Source organism: Nuphar pumila, chromosome 4 (assembly GCF_984573655.1).
Source record: "Nuphar pumila chromosome 4, dmNupPumi1.hap1.1, whole genome shotgun sequence".
NCBI lineage: Eukaryota > Viridiplantae > Streptophyta > Magnoliopsida > Nymphaeales > Nymphaeaceae > Nuphar > Nuphar pumila.
In genome coordinates, this window is record NC_143252.1 from 124,230,620 (window position 1) to 124,249,549 (window position 18,930).

At 36.5% G+C, this 18,930-nt stretch overlaps 1 protein-coding gene across 9 annotated transcripts in view; it reads right to left on the reverse strand.

Moving 5' to 3' along the window:
• LOC149840907 (protein SEMI-ROLLED LEAF 2-like) overlaps positions 1-18,930 on the reverse strand; it is a 33,824-nt gene that overhangs the window by 9,363 nt on the left and 5,531 nt on the right. For 4 of the 9 annotated variants that reach the window (XM_090003452.1, XM_090003450.1, XM_090003447.1 and 1 more), the window contains 9 exons: positions 18,382-18,496; positions 18,086-18,214; positions 17,193-17,240; positions 11,424-11,611; positions 11,140-11,336; positions 10,711-11,003; positions 10,075-10,224; positions 9,486-9,938; positions 8,947-9,093 (listed from right to left, as the gene is read on the reverse strand). In XM_090003452.1, coding sequence (XP_089859578.1) covers positions 8,947-9,093; positions 9,486-9,938; positions 10,075-10,224; positions 10,711-11,003; positions 11,140-11,336; positions 11,424-11,611; positions 17,193-17,240; positions 18,086-18,214; positions 18,382-18,496 — 1,720 coding nt within the window. The remainder of the gene's footprint in view (positions 1-8,946; positions 9,094-9,485; positions 9,939-10,074; positions 10,225-10,710; positions 11,004-11,139; positions 11,337-11,423; positions 11,612-17,192; positions 17,241-18,085; positions 18,215-18,381; positions 18,497-18,930) is intronic. The other 5 variants (XM_090003451.1, XM_090003448.1, XM_090003449.1 and 2 more) reach the window with 4 other exon arrangements.

Sequence of the window (18,930 nt, forward strand, 5' to 3'; positions counted from 1 at the left end):
CTTATAGTTGTAGCTACTATTAGGAAATGGTCCATCTATCAAATGGATGTCAAAAATGTCTTTATTAATGAAGAATTAAAAAAATAAATATATATGGATTCACAACCTGGGTACGATGTTCCAAAAGAAAAGATTCTTCATATTAAAAAAGTCTTATATGGTCTCAAATAAGCACCAAAGGCCTGGTATGATTGTTTTAGTTATGTTATAACTAGTCTTGGATATTTTTCATGTTATACTGACACCGTTTTGTTTGTTAAGAAATCTGTTGCAGGTATTGAGGAGATAAAAATGGAGTAAATCATATTAAATATGTACTTAAAAAAAAATTTGAAATGATTGATTTAGGCTTTCTCAGATTTTTTTCTCGGGATTAAAGTTGCTTATTCTCCTTAAGAATATTTATTATCACAATTTAAATTTGCTACTAAAATTATTGACAGGTCTGGCTTGACTGACGAGAAGAGAGTAGATACACTTGAAGTTATCAACCCAAAGATGAAGATTGATGATGGAACTCCATTGGATGATCCCACACCATATCGATAGATGATCGGTGCCTTGACATAATTGACCATCACCAGACCAAACATTTCTTATGCAGTTCACATTGCTAGTCAATTTCAACACTCTCTTACTTCAGTTCATAGATATTTAAGAAATTCTATTAACACAGGATTATTAGTCTTCTTCTTCCGCTCTTGAATTAGTTGCATATTCTGACTCTGATTGGAGAGGCAATCTCAATTATAGACGCTCAACCACTAGCTTTTGTGTTTTTATAGGAGACTCACTGGTGTCCTGGAAATACAAAAAACAACAAAAGGTGTCTTTGTCATGAGAGTACTATCAACCACACTATCCAGGTTATGCTCTGATAACAAAAGTGCCATATACATCATTGAAAATCATACCTTTCATGAACACACTAAGCACATCGAGATGGACTGCCATATGTCAGAGAAGAATTTTTTGAAGAAGACGATTTCGCTGCCACATGTCATGTCTTAATATCAACTTGCAGATTTCTTCACTAAAGCCCATACTTTGCCTTGATTTCATTTCTTGTTAGGCAAACTTTTGGTGATCACACCGTAAGTTTGAGGGAGAGTGTTAATGTATATACAGTTTGAGGGGTAGTTTAGTCATTATAAATATAGGGGTATTATGGTTATTGTATACATTATATGTCTTATTTTTATTTCTTTCATTTTATTTATTTTTTGTAAATCCTAGAATAGGAGTGGGCATAATGTCATTTGACCATAGAACCGTTGGGATCTCCCCAACGACTACATTTCTAGTTGTTGGGGAGACCCCAACGACTCTCTTGGCTCTCTTGCGTTGTGTATATAAAGGGGTTCATACCCAATATGTTGTAAGGCTTTTTGCTTAAAGCTTTTGGTGAATACAAATCCTATTTTTTATGTTTGTTGTAGGACCTTTAAGTGGGTGATTTGTGATTGTGTAATTGACCCATTAGTGGTCGTTGTGATTATGTATGTCCATAAGTGACACCTTTGTATTTCATTACACTAGCATGTACCAACATACAAACATGCATGACATAGCTTATGTTTATTAAACCTAGGGCTTTCTTGCCATTATGAGGTCCTAAACACATGTTAAAAAAAGTGGACATACATGACTATTTTAAGGCTACGTTTGGGTAAGATAGAAATTGGTAGTAAAAAAGAACCCAATGATTGCAGTTCCTATAAAACTGGGTCATAGAATTTTTAGGTAAAATAGAGCCCACAGTTCCAAAAATCAAATTTCTCACCTTGGATGTTCATGTAATGAAGTGGATTGAATCCGATACACATGCAAAAACACACTTTTGTAATGAAGTGGATTGAATCCGATACACATGCAAGAACACACTTTCAATAAGTAGAATACTTGATTGAATCAAGGAAACCACCCACACAAGGGTCTTAACAAATTGTTATTGCATAAAAGGCACTCTCAAAGAGTTATACAAATACATGGCCCCATGAGGGCTATTTATAATACAATGGGGGAATAAAAGGCTGAGCATATGACTCTTGGGACTGCACCCAACGGTCACATTTGTGACCGTTGGAGCAGCTCCAACAGTCATATGGGCTGCCCCTTTTGCATCACAAAAAATAAAACAAAAAAACAAAAAATACAAAAGACAAAAAACAATAAAATGTCAGCCCATTAGGGGCTGACGCCTATTTGGTGAAAAGATCGAAATACCTCTAATGGATATTTTGGTTTACATAACACTATATATATATACTAACTATATCTTAACCCCCCCCTCCCCCCCCTCAAACTCATGGTGGAACAACCAAGAGTTTGCCAAGTAGGAAGTAAAATCTAGGTGACGGAAGCGCTTTGGTGAAGAAATCCGCTAATTGATACTCTGATGGAACATAGGGCAATGTAAGTCTTTCACAAAAATTCTTCACGAACATAGTGACAATCCATTTGAATGTGTTTTGTCCTCTCATGGAACGTATGGTTGCTTGCAATATATACAACACTCTTGTTATCACAGCATAATTTGGAGGGTTCTTTGATGTGGATTCCCAAGTCCTCCAGTAATTGTCGGAGCCACACTAACTCTGACGTGGTCGTTGCCATGACGCAATACTAAGCTTCAGTTGAGGAGAGAGACACCTTCTGTTGCTTTTTGCATCGCCATGAGATTAAAGAGTTACCTACAAAAACACATAAACCAGTAGTTGAGAGTCTATCATTCACATCCCCTCCCCAGTCAGAATCTGAGTATGCAATGACTTCTAATGAGGAAGAGGATGACAAAAAAGTCCATGACTTATAGAGTTCTTAATATATCTAATAATTCTCATTACAACACTCATATGTACTGTAGTGGGAGTATGCTGAAATTGACTGACTGAATAATAGCATGAGAAATATCAAGACGAGTAATAGAAAGATAAGACAAAGCTCCAATCATTTGTCTGTATGAGGTTGGATCTTGTAGAGGTTCTCCATCATCCTTCTTTATTTTTGCATTTATAACCTCTAGAGTATCAACCCGTTTCTCATCTGAGAGTCCTGATCTCTCAATAATCTCTGCTGCATACTTAGTCTGTGACAAAAATAACCACGAGGTGAGTAAGTCACTTCAATACCAAGAAAATATCTTAAAATACCAAAATCTGTCATATCAAAGTTGTCTTTAAGCACATCTTTGATATGATTTACTCCCTGCTTATCACCTCCTGTGATTATCATATCATCCACGTAGAGTAGTAGTATGACCATCCATGCATTAAAAGACTTAACAAACAATGAGTATCACTAAAACAAGATTTAAAATGAAGTTGAGTCATTAGATTACTAAATCTATCATACCAAGCTTTGGGAGTTTGTTTTAATCCATAAAAGGCTTTTCGTAACCTAAGAGTTTTTTCATGTGCTAAGTTACTGATGGAGGATCCATGTAGACCTCTTCATCTAAGTTACCATTCAGAAATGCATTTTTTACATTCATTTGAAAGATAGGTCATTTTTTAATTGATGCTATAGATATAAGGCTTCTGACAGTCGTCATTCAAGCAATTGGAGCAAAGGTCTCATCATAGTCAATTCCATATTCTTGACTATATCCCTTAGCTACTAATCGAGCTTTATATATTTCCAATGTCCCATCCCATTTAGTTTTAATTTTATAAACCCATCTACACCCTATAGTTTCCCGTCCTTTGGGTAATGTTTGTATTTCCCAAGTTTTTGCCTTTTTTAAAGCTTCTAATTTATCATTCATTGCTTGAATCCATTCTTGATCGTTTTTGACTTCATAATAGGATGATGGTTCAATATATAAGTGTATAGCCATTAAACATGCTCGGTATCTTGGTTCAAAGAAATCATAAGATACAAATCTACTAGGGGCCCTGAAAATTCTTATTGATTTTCTAATACTAGCAGAATCTACATCTTGATTTTGTGAGTATCTTTCTAAGGCACATGGTGGGTGATCTTTGGTCCGCCGAGTGTATGTTTGTATGGTAGTATAAAGTGGGTCAATATTATCAAGACCATTGTCTATATTTTCACTTACCTCATGAGTGTTTTTATTTTCACTCTCATGCTCATTACAAATGTTTTCATACCTATCATGTTCATTGATAAGATAAAAAAGAAATGAATAATCATAGTTCTCTTGAATCTTTTCTTTGCTAAAACCGTCTTCATTTTCCAGAAATGTAACATTTCGTGAAACATATAACTTGTTTATTTCCATGTCATAGCATCTATATCCCTTTTGATTTTCAACATAGCCTAGAAAGACACAAGGGATTGCTTTTGGGGAAAGTTTGTCATTTCTATGAGTAAGAACAAAACATTTACATCCAAAGACTCTCAACCTTTTATAATCGGGGGAGATTTTAAACAATTTTTCAATGGGAGACATATTTTCAACAGTTTTTTAATGTATTATATTTATCAAATAAACAGACGTAAGAGCGGCTTCGACCCAAAACATTTTTGGAACATTTCTTGAAATAAGAAGTGTTCTAGTAGTTTCAACATGTCTATGCTTTCTTTCAGCTAGACTATTTTGTTGAGGAGTGTATGGGCAAGATTTTTGATGAATAATCTCATTTAGGTCAAAAAAATTCTTGAATTCTTTTGATACAAATTCCCCTCGGAATCAGATCTAAAAATTTGAATGTTGGTTTTGAATTGAGTCTTTACATAATAATAAAAAATTTTAAAGCATTCATATACTTCTTATTTTTGCTTAAGAAAAAAGATCCAAGAATGCCTACTATAGTCATCCACAAACACAACATAGTATGATACCCCACCTTTGGATATAACAAGAGCCGGTCCCCACATATCTGAATGAATTAACTCAAAAGGATTTTTTGGTATAAAATGTCTTTGTTCAAAGGGCAAAGCTTTCATTTTGCCAAGAATGCAATCTTCACAAACCAATTTTTTTTCTTATAACTAGTGAAAAATGAAAACAAATGTAATTTGGTCACACTAGGATGTCCTACTCTTTGTGCCAATTTTCTATGTCTTTCTTTTCCACAAAATTACAAAAAGATTGTTTTGATAACTCAAGACTATCCATTACATGGAGATCTCCTCTTCTATGGCCTTGCCCAATTGGCTTCTTGGACTGGAGATCCTGTATTAAACAATCATTAGAAGAAAATAAAACTTTGCAACTATAATCCATAATTTGTGAAACTGATAAAAGATTTAAATTTAGTTTTGGCACAACTCTAATACTTGGTATGTGAAAGTTTGGTTGTTTTTAAAAAGTTCTAAAACTTTTGATTTTTAAAAATGTTCCGTCGGCAATTAAAACATAAGAATTATTTGGGTTAGAATGATATTCAGATAATATTGACTCATTTGGAGTCATGTGAAACAAGGCACCGGAATCTAAGATCCAAGAAGTCTTACCAGGGTCACCAGTTGTGGATACAGCCGCCCCTGAGAGGGAAGAAGCTTGACTTTTGAACATTGATTATAGCGCCTCCATTAATTGAGCTAAAGATAGTGAGCCAATGCATTTGGAGTCGTCTATATCATTTCTTTCTACCGAAGCAACTCTCTTATCATCACAGTGATCTTCTTTCTTTCTTTTGGGATAAAAAGGCTTGATGTGTCCCGGTTCATAGCAATGATAGCATATGATTTTCCCATCTTTTTTGTACTCATGATCTCCTCTTTTATCGCTTCTTTCATAGTTGTTGGAATTTCTCCCATTCTCATTGTTCACAAAATGAGGAGGCTTATAACTCCTAGTGTGATTACCGGGCTTGGAGATAGCAAGAACGGTTTCTTCATCTTTTGGAGCAGATGGCTTCTTTAATCTATTCTCTTCCATAGTCAATTCTTCAAGAGTTTCGACTATGGATGGCATACCTCCTCTGTGAAGGAGAGTCGATTTTGTTCCCTCAAATTCGAGCCTAAACCCATTCACAAATTGGTAAAAATGCTCAGTTTTAATTTGGTTTTCACGGAGTTCTACATCTTGAGGACTGCCATTTTGGATCAAGAAGAGCCAATTCATCCCATAGGAGAGAGAGAACATTGTAATATTCTCTAATATTCATCTCTCCTTGAGTCATGGTTCTTACTTTATTTTAGACATTGCATGTGTGGGCAATATCTTTAAGACTATACATGTCCTTAAGATATTTCCAAGCATCGCTAGCAAAATCAAATTTTGCTAAGCTAGAAAATTTATGAATATCTACACTATTGATAAGCCATCCAATTATTTTGGAATGGCCCATCCTCCACTCTTTTCATTTTTTCTCATAATTGGAAATGACCTTACCCATTTTCTCACCTTGAAGAGCAACCTCCTTCCCATTCTCAATTTTCGTAAGAATAAGCTTGTGCTCTTTTTCGGTACCATCTATCAAACCCCATAACCCCTTTTCCCATATCTTGTGTTTTACTATGGTTGCCCACATCACATAGTTTGTATCGTTTAGGCGTACGGGAATGAAGATTATAACTTCTCTCTCATTCTCCATTCATTTACAATGCGAAGAGAAAATGTAGAGAAAGAGATAGTGAAAAGGGAGAAAGATAGATACACAAGACTTGTTTGAGAAATGACACGCTTCCCAATGCAACAATCATTGATTTGTTGAATCCTCAAAGCCCACGATCCTCCTCTTGATATCGTCAAGATCTTTCTTTTAGAAAAAATGCCTTTGGATCACCAAAGCTTTGATACCATGTAATGAAGTGGATTGAATCCGATACACATGCAAAAACACACTTTTGTAATGAAGTGGATTGAATCCGATACACATGCAAGAACACACTTTCAATAAGTAGAATACTTGATTGAATCAAGGAAACCACCCACACAAGGGTCTTAACAAATTGTTATTGCATAAAAGGCACTCTCAAAGAGTTATACAAATACATGGCCCCATGAGGGCTATTTATAATACAATGGGGGAATAAAAGGCTGAGCATATGACTCTTGGGACTGCACCCAACGGTCACATTTGTGACCGTTGGGGCAGCTCCAACAGTCATATGGGCTGCCCCTTTTGCATCACAAAAAATAAAATAAAAAAACAAAAAATACAAAAGACAAAAAGACAAAAAACAATAAAATGTCAGCCCATTAGGGGCTGACGCCTATTTGGTGAAAAGATCGAAATACCTCTAATGGATATTTTGGTTTACATAACACTATATATATATATATACTAACTATATCTTAACCCCCCCCCCTCAAACTCATGGTGGAACAACCGAGAGTTTGCTAAGTAGGAAGTAAAATCTAGGTGACGGAAGCGCTTTGGTGAAGAAATCCGCTAATTGATACTTTGATGGAACATAGGGCAATGTGATGCAATCACCTGGGTACGGGTGCGGGTATGGGTATGGGTATGGGTATGGATATGAGTACAAAGGGTACGCCACGGCAATTCCAAAAAATATGGGTACGGGGATACAACTATATATATATATATTATATCACATAAATACAAAAATACAAAATAAATTTAACATAATCTAAATATATATGCTATATATATGTACTGAAAATATGAAGTTATAAACTGAAAACACAATTATAAATTATAAATTGAATACGAACTTGTATGTACAGAGGGTAAAATGGCGTTTCAAGGTGACGACGCGTGTCGACATGGGTACAGAGGGCAAAGTGGTATGTCCAGGTACCATAGCTCTCAAACAATCTATAAAGCTAAACACCCTACTATATTGTGAAAGTTGCAGCTTTGTTAGCATTAATGTGGGAAGACAAACTCTCAAATCACAAAACCTTTGACATAAAAGCCTGCCAATTAGGAGAAGTAGCTGTAGATAATAAGATAAAACATGGGATGAATTGTAGGATCTCTCACTGTTGGTTGCAGTGACTTTGCAAGACCTATCTTCTATAAGCCTTAACAGCCTTCTTGAATAGTAAATGATATGTTAAAGGACAATTAATGGTTCTTCTGTGAAAGAAATCACATATTAAATAACCTAGTAAGAGTAGATTGTGTTGATTAATTAAGTTGTGGTTGTTAAGTAGAATTTGGGGTATATAAGGGTTAACCAACATTTGATACAACACATGTTTTCTTGAATTTGTTTTTGTATTTGGGTTTGTTTAATTGCATTCTTGGCTAAATCTGTAAATTTTGAGTAATAGCATTCTTGGCCAACTGTGTATAACTCTACTTGAATTTACATACAATACGATAGCTTATATTCCATAAAAGCAGAGGTGGTGTAGTTGGTTACATAGACCGGGTTTGGTAATTGTTTCGCACTCTCTCAACAATCACTTTAATATACTGTAAAACTAAAAATAGATGAGTGGAACTCCAACAGATGATAAGTCCAGAAGGGGGAAAGGTTAGATAGATGTACGAGGGAAAGAAACATCTCTTAAAAGGCAACAAATATCAAGACCTTTGGCTTTGAGCAAAAAGTCTCATGGCTCTCAGTTAGGAAATTTTCTTAACACATATGGTTTTGTGAACCAGCTCCAACATGCAAGCAATGAAAACAATCCAAATGTATGAAGGCTGGCATAAGTTCTATAGTTCAAATTTGTCATTTCCAACTTAGAATCCCATGGTTCGAGGAGGAGAAAAAACTTTTCCAACCTAGAATGTTGGTATGTCCAGCATGAAGCATGAAAAGTACGTTTGCACATATTATGTGAGTCAAATTTTCCGTTTAATATCTTAGGACCAACATAAGTAGCAAAAGATTCATCTTCTCCTCCAACTTATGAAATGGAAGAAAATGAAATCCAAGAGGTAGAAAATCAATAAAAAGATTACGATATACAGCTAGCTTCTCATTGCAGCAAGTTAAGACAACACAATGAAATACATATCAGAAAATGCCATGTATTGCAGATCTGCAATAATTTAGATTAAAGACCAACACAAAAATAAAAAAAAGTCAATGCTGAAAAGGTCTCACCTTGACTCTAGAAAAGAACAAGATAAGGATGTAAGTATTAGCCATTGACTCAAAATTGGTAGGAGTATTTCCTGGAGATGTTGCCTGAGCCCATATTGAAGAAAGCAAAAGACCCATCTGATCGTTGCTTATCCGCAACGAAGCCTGCTACCAGATATCCAGTTAAAAGAACCGATAAATAACCACACAAAACAATAGTATAAACCATCAAATTTCATATACAAACAAGAAGGGTCTCCATGCCAGATTTGACCTGAAGCTGTCAAAGGAAAACTCAGAGCATGGAACTAACCCACGAAGAAAAGGGGATAAGAAAAACCAGGTCAATGATGGCACTATCTCACTAAGTCAGAGTCTCAAAATCACTTCAGGACAGCTAAGTTCTAGTCCCGAGTTGAAACTGATCTTAGGTTGGAATTATGCGGGGTACTGAGTTTTGACAATAAATCCTAGTACAACATAATTTTGACACAGAGTGACAGAAACACTGCCAAAAACACAAGGATGAAGTTATCAGGAAACAAGATTAGTGTTCATACTGCATCCTTTTCAGGCTCAGTAACAATTCTCCCATCTGTTACTGAACACACAGGAGGAAGCTTGATGTTGTGAGATTGGCAGCGAGATGGATGGACTGCATATAGTTTTATGTCTCCATTCACCTTGTCTGTTGGTTCTGCAACATCAACATGCTCTTTTTCTACTCCCTTCACAATATCAACCTTGTTCATACTTCCTTGAGACCTGCTTTCCAAGGAAATCCTTTCCGCACTTAGCTTCATTGGAAGATCATAAGAACAAGGTGTAGTTTCGGAGGCCGTTGTATAAGCATTTGATTTTTTTGGCAACTCTGGAAGAAATGCTCCAGGCCAGTAGCAAGAAAATGATGGCATGTAGACAACTGCGAAGACATGATGAGCACCAACTCGTGTTTCATGATCAGGGTGGAGCATTGCGATAAGAAGCTGATGAAACAGAGGCTCTGGGAAGGCCTGAATACATAATAGATCAACTAACTCAGTCAATGGATAACTACGTTATGACCTCATAAAAGATTAAGTAGTGAAAAAAAAATAGAGGATAAATCCAGAAAAATGAGGAACAGAGAATAAGACAATAATAGCTTGCCTTGCCATGATATGATATCTTAGAAACAGGTGCTACTAACTGTGCAGTACGATGGACAGCAGACATGGTTGTTCTGGCTAGAAGACTGTTGCTTGATATATTTTCCAGCATCACAGCCATTACATCAAGGACAGGGCCAGCATCTCCAATCTGTCAACTCAAGACATTAATATTTCGCCTCCCTTGCAATGATTCAGTTTGATTTGTCATATAAAGAACATAAATAAGCAAGTATTTCATCCAAGCTCTGCCTATAAGCTGGAAAGAGAAACAAACTTCACCGTTTGAAATTTTTTTGGCCCTCAAGCTATGGGTCAATTTTTTGTGTAAATGAAACAGCACAATCACCAAGAGAAGAGAGATTCTGATTGAGGTTATTTGAATCAACAAAAAGAGAGATCTTCATGTTCTTACATTCATTTTTCTTATTTCCATAAATTTTCTATTCAGAGAAATTTATCCTCATATTTCCCTAAACTAATAAAGAAATGGAATTAGATAATAGCAAGCAACCGAAATATTTTTCATATATAACTGCACCATTCAATATGAAAGTGTCATAATTAGAGGGGGGAGAAACATTGCGTTTGTATAATAAGCATTCAAAGTTCAAACAGAAAAAAACAATGAAATGACCTTATTTGTTAGCTGTCTGATGCAATCCTCCAATGCAGACACACAAATTCCATTCAGTTTTTTATGGTCATCCCCAAGATGTGAATATTCAAGAGAATACTGTATATGCTTGCGCAGATGCCTCATCAGGTCACTTATTGAACCAATAATTTCAACAGATGCCTGCATCTTGGAGTAATATGCAACACGTGTTATCACCTCAACAATATTAACCTGCACATCAAGTTTTTTTACAACATTTTTGTGTTCAAGATGTTTCACTAGGACAGATATCAACAAGTGGGTGTTTTGCCCTGCAGGTAAACCAGATAAAATTAGCCATAAATAACCCAAATATGTAAACAATATCGTTCCACAAGAGTAAACAGTGGAAAAGAAATTACACCATGAATCTAAGCACTAGCTAAAAAGACTAGAGTTTCAAACTACCAGAGCTTTCCATCATACGCTGGATATCAGATAAAATTGAGAGAGCAAGCCCATTATGCGGCGACCAACAATTTCTATTATCAAGATACTGAAACAAAGGCTCCAAGATGCATCGTAAAGTGGCTGCCTCCTTGGCTATCTGGGTCATATTTTTCAAACATGTTCTTGACCAATATATGGGACTTTTTACATCACTGCTGCAAATAGGTAAACTAACAGATTAGAAAGATTAATATTTCAATGGAATTAACCAAGAAAAAATGTATCATAATGTAGATCCTCACGTTGTTGTATCCAGTGTGCATTTACTATATACAGTTTCTTGTGATGGGGGAACATTTTTTACAGTATCTACTGATGGTGGATCCTCATTCTCAACTTTGGGCACTTCTTGCCTCCACTGGTCATCAAGGCCATTACTCTTTGTGATTATTTGAACAGGTTCATAATTATCCAAAACCACTGATACAATCTGTATTTGCAGGTTTAGCATGAATGTCAATACAGACAACAACCAGAATGTCCCCAAGACGTGAATGCCATAAACAACGAACCAACAGATGGGAAGAAACATGCTCCTCAAAAGATTATTTAGCATGACAAAAAAAAAAGGTTTCAGCTGAGCAAACTTCCTAGAGCCATTGTATTCATGATTTAAAGCAACATCAACACAGTTACTTCAGAAATATATTTGAATTTGAAGGCAGGCATGGCCAGGCTTATATAACAGCAAGAAACTAAATAGATATTTCAAATCACTTGAAGCTGATGCATTTTCATCCAAAATATATCAACAGTACATGCAAGAGGGAACATAGACTATCGGTGTAAGTTCTGTCCCATAGGATAGGAGCATGTTAACATACAGGTTGGGTGCACAATTACGTCTCCGAGAAGTCATAATAGATGAACATGTAAAGACCTTAGGATTGAAGAATGTGTACAGAATTTATCTTCAAGAGAAGAAACAATGACACGAGACCGATTACATGTGATGCATAGACAGTAAAGTACCCAAGTTGTAATCACCACTGAGCGTACGAAGCACAACCCATGTGACATGGTCAAAACAACATCAACCATGTGGTATTTATGTGGTGTTTGCAACACAAGACAAACATTTAAGAGGGGCCATAGCAGGTTATGTTTGCAAAAATCATAAATATGTAGGAAGAATTGAAGCTAAATTTATGCAAGATAGCAAAAGGGGTACATGAATGCTAATATTGGAAGAGCATGATGGAGATAAATTTTGACAGCAATGGGAAACAATCTCACCACAAGTGTCATAAAAATGCCTTAGCACCAGGTAGTACAGAATGTGGAACCAACCCCCATGGATATAAGGAAGTGGAAAACAATGAAGGAACCCATGCTCATAGAACGGTACATTACAACACCATACAAGGCCAAAGCGACATGTGAGACATGCAGGGGTTTGGTGTGGCTGTAAAAAGATAGATACAAGTCCATTAGGGCCACTATGCCATGCACGGTGGTAAACAATGGGCATATAACACATGGCAAGTTGAACTGCATAAGGAATAGAAAATAGAAGAAAATCCCTATGAATAAAAGATTAACATTGATTGAGAAAACTACCTCAGCGAATCTAATGATAAAAGATTAACTAAAAGTAATTGAGGGAAGAACCTTAGAGAATCTAACCAATATAAAAGATAATTTTCAGTCAGAAAAAGTTTAAGAAGGTGTTTATCATTATCTAGGACAATTGCCATTTGCCAAAAAGGATACATTGGCCATTTGTATAACTCAACAAAAAAAAATTCTTACTGCTGTAGACATTTTATCAGTATCTTGGAGAAGAAATCTTGGCAAGACCAGCAGAACAATTAGGAATAGGTTGTATTAATTTTATCTCCTCTCCAGAAGATACAGTCGAAGAAGTAATTGTCACCAACACAAAGACATGAAAATGATGTTAAAGATCCTCAATGATCTTGCAAGAACCTAGAGTTATGTGGTGTGGAATGGTATGGCCGCTAGATTTTATCTAAACAATTAGCTTCTAATTTTTCATAGTCCATAAATCTGGGAGATATCCTTCTATTGGAGAATTTCAATTGCATGCACTTCGATCTTTAACCATGAAATAGAAAATGTAAAATAGTACTATTTCTTATTTACGTGATGCATACACTTGTGAGATTCATGCAACATTACTTTATCTTGCATATACAAAAAGTTAAATCAAAATCACATGTCAGTTTTAATAATCTTTTTTGGTGAAGGATGAACTTATCATCTATATCATATTCATGATGACCTATGTGATTAAAATCCTGCCTAGAAAGCCTAGGCCATCTAGAAGTGCCTAGGTACCCAGAAGTACCTAAGTGGGGAGACACCAAGACTGATATCTTATATTTGTTTTTTTATAATGCTTAAAATATTATAATCATGCTTTAATTGTGTATTTTGAAACATTTAAGTTTTCTATTTTGCTATGTTTTTTATATATTTATTTTAAATTATTATATTGTTTTGTGTCTCTACGCGACACAACTAAGCAAATATTGTTTAAATGGATTAATGTGATCATGGTTTAATTGTTCAGCTTCATTCATGAATTATGTGTTTGTTTCAGTTGTTAAGCTTCATAAACTGTGTTGAATATGTATTTTCTATTAATTTTAAGAATTTATTGTAATTTTTTATTATTTTTATTTTTGTTTCGACTATGTCGACTAGCCCTGCCTAGGCACCAATTAGGGCTTTTAGGGGTATTGGCACCTAGGTGCTGACTAGCACTTTTGACTACTTAGATGATGACTCATGTAACTTGAATTGCTTAACAAGGCAGGGACTGCGGGATGGCTGAACATATTCAAACCTGTTATTTGGATCTAAGATACTGAACATATTCAAACCTGTTATTTGGATCTAAGATACACCTAAAATGATTGTCTCACTGCTGGAATACGTGAACCAAGGTTGAGTGGAGATAACAAAATGTATGGCTTTGGGTTATAGCAGGACATCCTAGGCCAAATATACATAGAAGTACCTAGAGATTTACATAGGTGTGCACAGACCTGCTACCTATGCCACATAGGTGCAGGTGCAGCGATACGACACTTTAAAAAAACTTGGTGCGGGGTGCGGGAGGGTATATATATATATATAAATTTTTTAAAAACAATTATCATAATATCATCAATTCATCATGTAATAAATCAAATTAACAATCTACAATTCTATTCTTCATCATAAAAACTAACACCACAATTAAACAACCCCTTCAAATACTCAACATTTTTATATTGCCCAGATGCATCATCTGCTTTCAAGAATACTGGGCCACTAAGCGAAGAAACAATGAAATTAATCAGTGAATGCCTTTAAATATCTGTTCACCCATTAGAAACAATGAAAATTCTATTTTGTTCCCATGAAAATTTCTTAATCTCTAGCAATATCTCAACATTTGCCTTTTCTTCTGCAAGAATTGTCGTTCGTAGTTTTTTTGAGCTTGGAGGTACATAGGGATTCAAGTTACAATTTGCCAATGAAGTAACTAAATCCTTCCAATAAGGATTTCTAGCTGCATTAAATAGAAGTGAACTAGAATAAAAATACCTCCCTACTTTTTTATCCATCTCCTCCCTTCCATATGTATTGAATGATGTTTGTATCATTCCTCTTCCTGTACCTCCTACATTCACTTTTTTTTTTTTTTTGAGCATCTTTTTTGTGGCTTAAAAATGATACACTAATTGCACAAGAATCATTCATTGTCTTCCTCTTCTCGTATTTATCTTGTATTTTCTTGTATTATTTTCGCATTGCCTCGTCAACTCTTTTTCATCCTAAAATGTCATGTCCTGATATCTTCAACAAATGAGCGTTAACTCTGGTGTAAGACCCAACATAATCCCTCTCACAAAGCTTGCATCAAAATCTTTTATTTCCACCACCTCTTCTAGCTTTTTCAAGCTTATCCACATGTGCCTATAGTGGCCCTCCATCATCACATGATGCAACTAACAAACTTGAATCAATACTTCCACTACCACTATCAGCAACACTAGCAACATAACTTACATGTAGGGATGAGGATAATGCAAGTCATTTTCTTTTATCCATCATTTTCGTCCTTAAAACAAAATAAATATTATATTAAAATAAAATTCATATCAAAAGGGTTGGGTTTGACAGCCCAAGGTGATAGGCACTGAACCCAACGACGGCTAGCCAAGCCGAAGCAAGAAGAACCGAGCTGGGGTAGGTGCTAGTTGAGGTTGTGCCTGACAAAGCAGGCAAAGGGAGGGCTGACAGAGTCCGATCGAGTTGTCTCCACCCCGAGTCAAACTCGGCGCACCTGAGCCACCCCAGAGTGCTTGACTGAATCGAGCTGAGATCGACCTTAGCCGGGCCCAACTTGATTCGGCCCGACTCAAGACAACAACAGAAGAAGATGCTGCTATTCGAGCACAACAAGGGGAGATAACTCAATAGTCAGGCCGAGCTGGCCCAGAGTGCTAGACCGAATCATGTTGAGCTCGACCTTAGCTAGGTCTAGCTCGGTTCGGCCTGACTCGAGATAACAGCAACTGTTCGAGCACAACAAGGGTGGCTCGACAGTCAGGCCGAGTCGTGCCCGGTCCCAAACCGAGACAGGACCGAGCTGGCTCGATCCACCAACAAGAGGAAGGAGAGAGGGCCAGCGACCTATCGAAAGAGCAGGGGAAAGGAGAGAAGGGCGAAGCAGGGATCAAGTTCGAGAAGATCGGAACTCGCGGCCAGCCAAAAGAGCAGAGCTCGAGGCCCTGCCCACCACTGGTGGCATGGCCGAAACGCGAAACCCGAGCCCAGCTCGGGTTTGAGAAGACCGGCCACCACCATCGCAGGTGGCCGAGCCCTGCCCTCCTTGCCTCCGTCAAAGGTAGAGAGGAAGAAAAAGGGCGACGGGGGAGTGTTGCATGCCTCAGGAAGAAGAGGAGGAGATTGGGGAGAGAGGGAGAGAGATACACAAAGGGGAGAGAGGTACGCAGAGAGAGAGGTGGAGCAGGGGTTTAGTCGAAAAGAGAGAGAGAGACGGGGGGAGAGAGAGATTGAGAGAGAATACTTGCAGTCGCCGTGCCAGAGGAGATGAGCTGGGTTGGGGATGACTCAGAGGAGAAAGGGAGGCGCCAGAGTCGAGGAGGGAGGGGTAAATTCTTTTGCCCTAATGCCCCACCATACCCCCATTTCATCGTGTTTTTTTTTAGAGTTCAGATTTGGACTATTATGATCTTGGGTGCATTGACCGCATCCAGTGCCGGTTTGACCGCACCGGGTGCCGCACTCACACTTGCACCCGAGTCGCGTTGCATCGATGCGGGCGAGGCACCCTGCTGGCCAAGTCCCTGTGACATAGCTTGCTATTGTTCTAAAGATAGGGTTCAAACCATTTGATTATATAAACAAACACTTTGTGGTTACATTGTTTGGTCCAGCATGGTAGACCTTTGGTCCCAAATGCCTCCTGTATCCATATCATATGACTTATTGGTGGATGGATAACTATACTCTATTTCACATGCTTGAATAAAAGAAGAGGTGTAGCCAACATGACTAATGGTCTCTCCAATATCAAGTAAAATTTTCTCTTATTCACATTTTAAATGTGATATTGTAATGAAACAGACAGTTGAAATTTGAAAAGCAACATGGTTGACTAATTGGAAGTCAACACATGGCCAAGAGACAGCCAGGTTTCATACATAAATGTGATGCAAGAAGATCTTGCTTGATACCCAATGGTTGAATTAGATACAGATGTGCTTAAAGAAATGCAGCTAATAGACTTTGTTAAACATAAACACGTATATGCGTCCAATAATTAGAGTATTATCCTCAAGAAAAACAAAAAAGGCACAACATGATTATTCTGCAAAAAAAATTGTACATTCACCAGCAATCTCTCACTGCAGCACAGCAAAACAGTTTACTTAAATAACATGTTTATTGAAATGAAAGAAACAGCATACACTCAAGTAAGATGCCACTCAAATTCATGTGCAACACATTGACTAAAAGAAAATACTTACATCATCAAAGTCCATAAAAGTATGGGAGTGTTCCCCCATGAAACGCACCTGAATATAAGAGGAAACAACATATAAATTTGTTGAGCAAGATATGATAGAAAAAATAAATACCATGCAGTCATTTCAGTAGAGGATTAAAGCTACCTATAAAAATACAATTAAATGATTAAACTTATTCATATTTTACCATAAAACAGAAACCTAAACAAAGGACACAAATAGGACAAAATAAATCATGCAAAATACTTTGAAATGATAGTAAATTTAAACATGAATGCAAGAAATGAAAAACTTCTAAAACTAGAAAGAACAGATGTCTCAAATTTGATATGATGCTGTTTAATGAAGAGTTAAAAAATGCAATAAAACGTTCCACAAAAAATAGATGGAATAACAATTGATTCAACTGAAAAATGCACTACATGTCATGGATGGAACAAAAATACATTCGATAATGGAGGAAAAAACAAGATGTGAGACTCTTATCTACTGAAGGACATAAACTCAGTCACATAATTGGGTTTTACGCTTCCAATATCATCGTCATTAATATAATCAAGGGATCACAAATAAAAGGATATATTGTTGAATAAGCACCATAGCTATGAACATGATTTTACACCAAATGGCAAGTAAACACATATAACAAAAAAAATACAATAACACAGGATATTGAAAATATCCCCTTGGCATATTTTAATGGCCATCGACATGTCCATAATGAAAGTATCAAGTTTGCACTCTCAACTACATACACTAGAAAAGATATTAGGTCTATGCTATCTGACCCAGTATGTCAATGGAAAGAATGGATGAATTTGGTGAAAAATCTGGAATTCTATAAAGGGCTCATGAATTGAAATAGAAAATGTAAAGCACATAGAAACATATACCAGAATAGCTAGAGAACGAAGTCCTGCTGATCGGAGACATTGCCCCCTTTCATCTTCACCAAACTCTTGAGCTAGTTGACAGAGTTTGGGTATCAGGCCCTCTAAATTGAAGACATATGAGCTATCCGTCTACACATAATATATAGGCATCAGGAAAGGATGTACTCTAGACAAAAAAGCACAGCTTATCAAACAGAAACTATCAATCAAGCATAACTCTTGATATTCAGTCATAACATAAAATGTATAGACTTTTGTATCATTCATGTAACTTATGATGGCAATAATTATGTTACCTGGGTTTTTGTGAAGTCAACAAGAGTGTCAGAGCCGAGAATCCGCATTTCATCCTGTTGGGTTTGGTCTAAAAGAGTTCGTACAATGCACAATAAGCTAGTTGCGAAAAGTGGCCTGAAAGAATTTGAAAATTGCTTTAAAGGACTTATAAACACAGTATACCCATGAACTCAAGCAAAGATCAATGAAACTAATGCAGTAACATCCTCTAGACATGACGGACGGTCCACTACAGAGGATTCCCTAAACAAAAGACATATCAAAGAAAAATCTTTTACAGAGATCTGCTTTCAACAGATCTGCTATCTGCATTCAGCGCCCAACAAGAAGAGTGTGAGAGTAAATGAATTCCAGGACAAGAAATTCAAGGCATAAGGATCTTCGGAAGAAGTTCAATAAAAGAACTACCATATGCATAAGACTATTCTTGTTATTATACAAACAACAAAACAATTCATGGTTCTGAGAAGAGTATATGAAATTGTTGACAACAAGGAAGACCAGGTATCATAACTCAAAATGCATAAGCAGATCAAACATAACAAAAA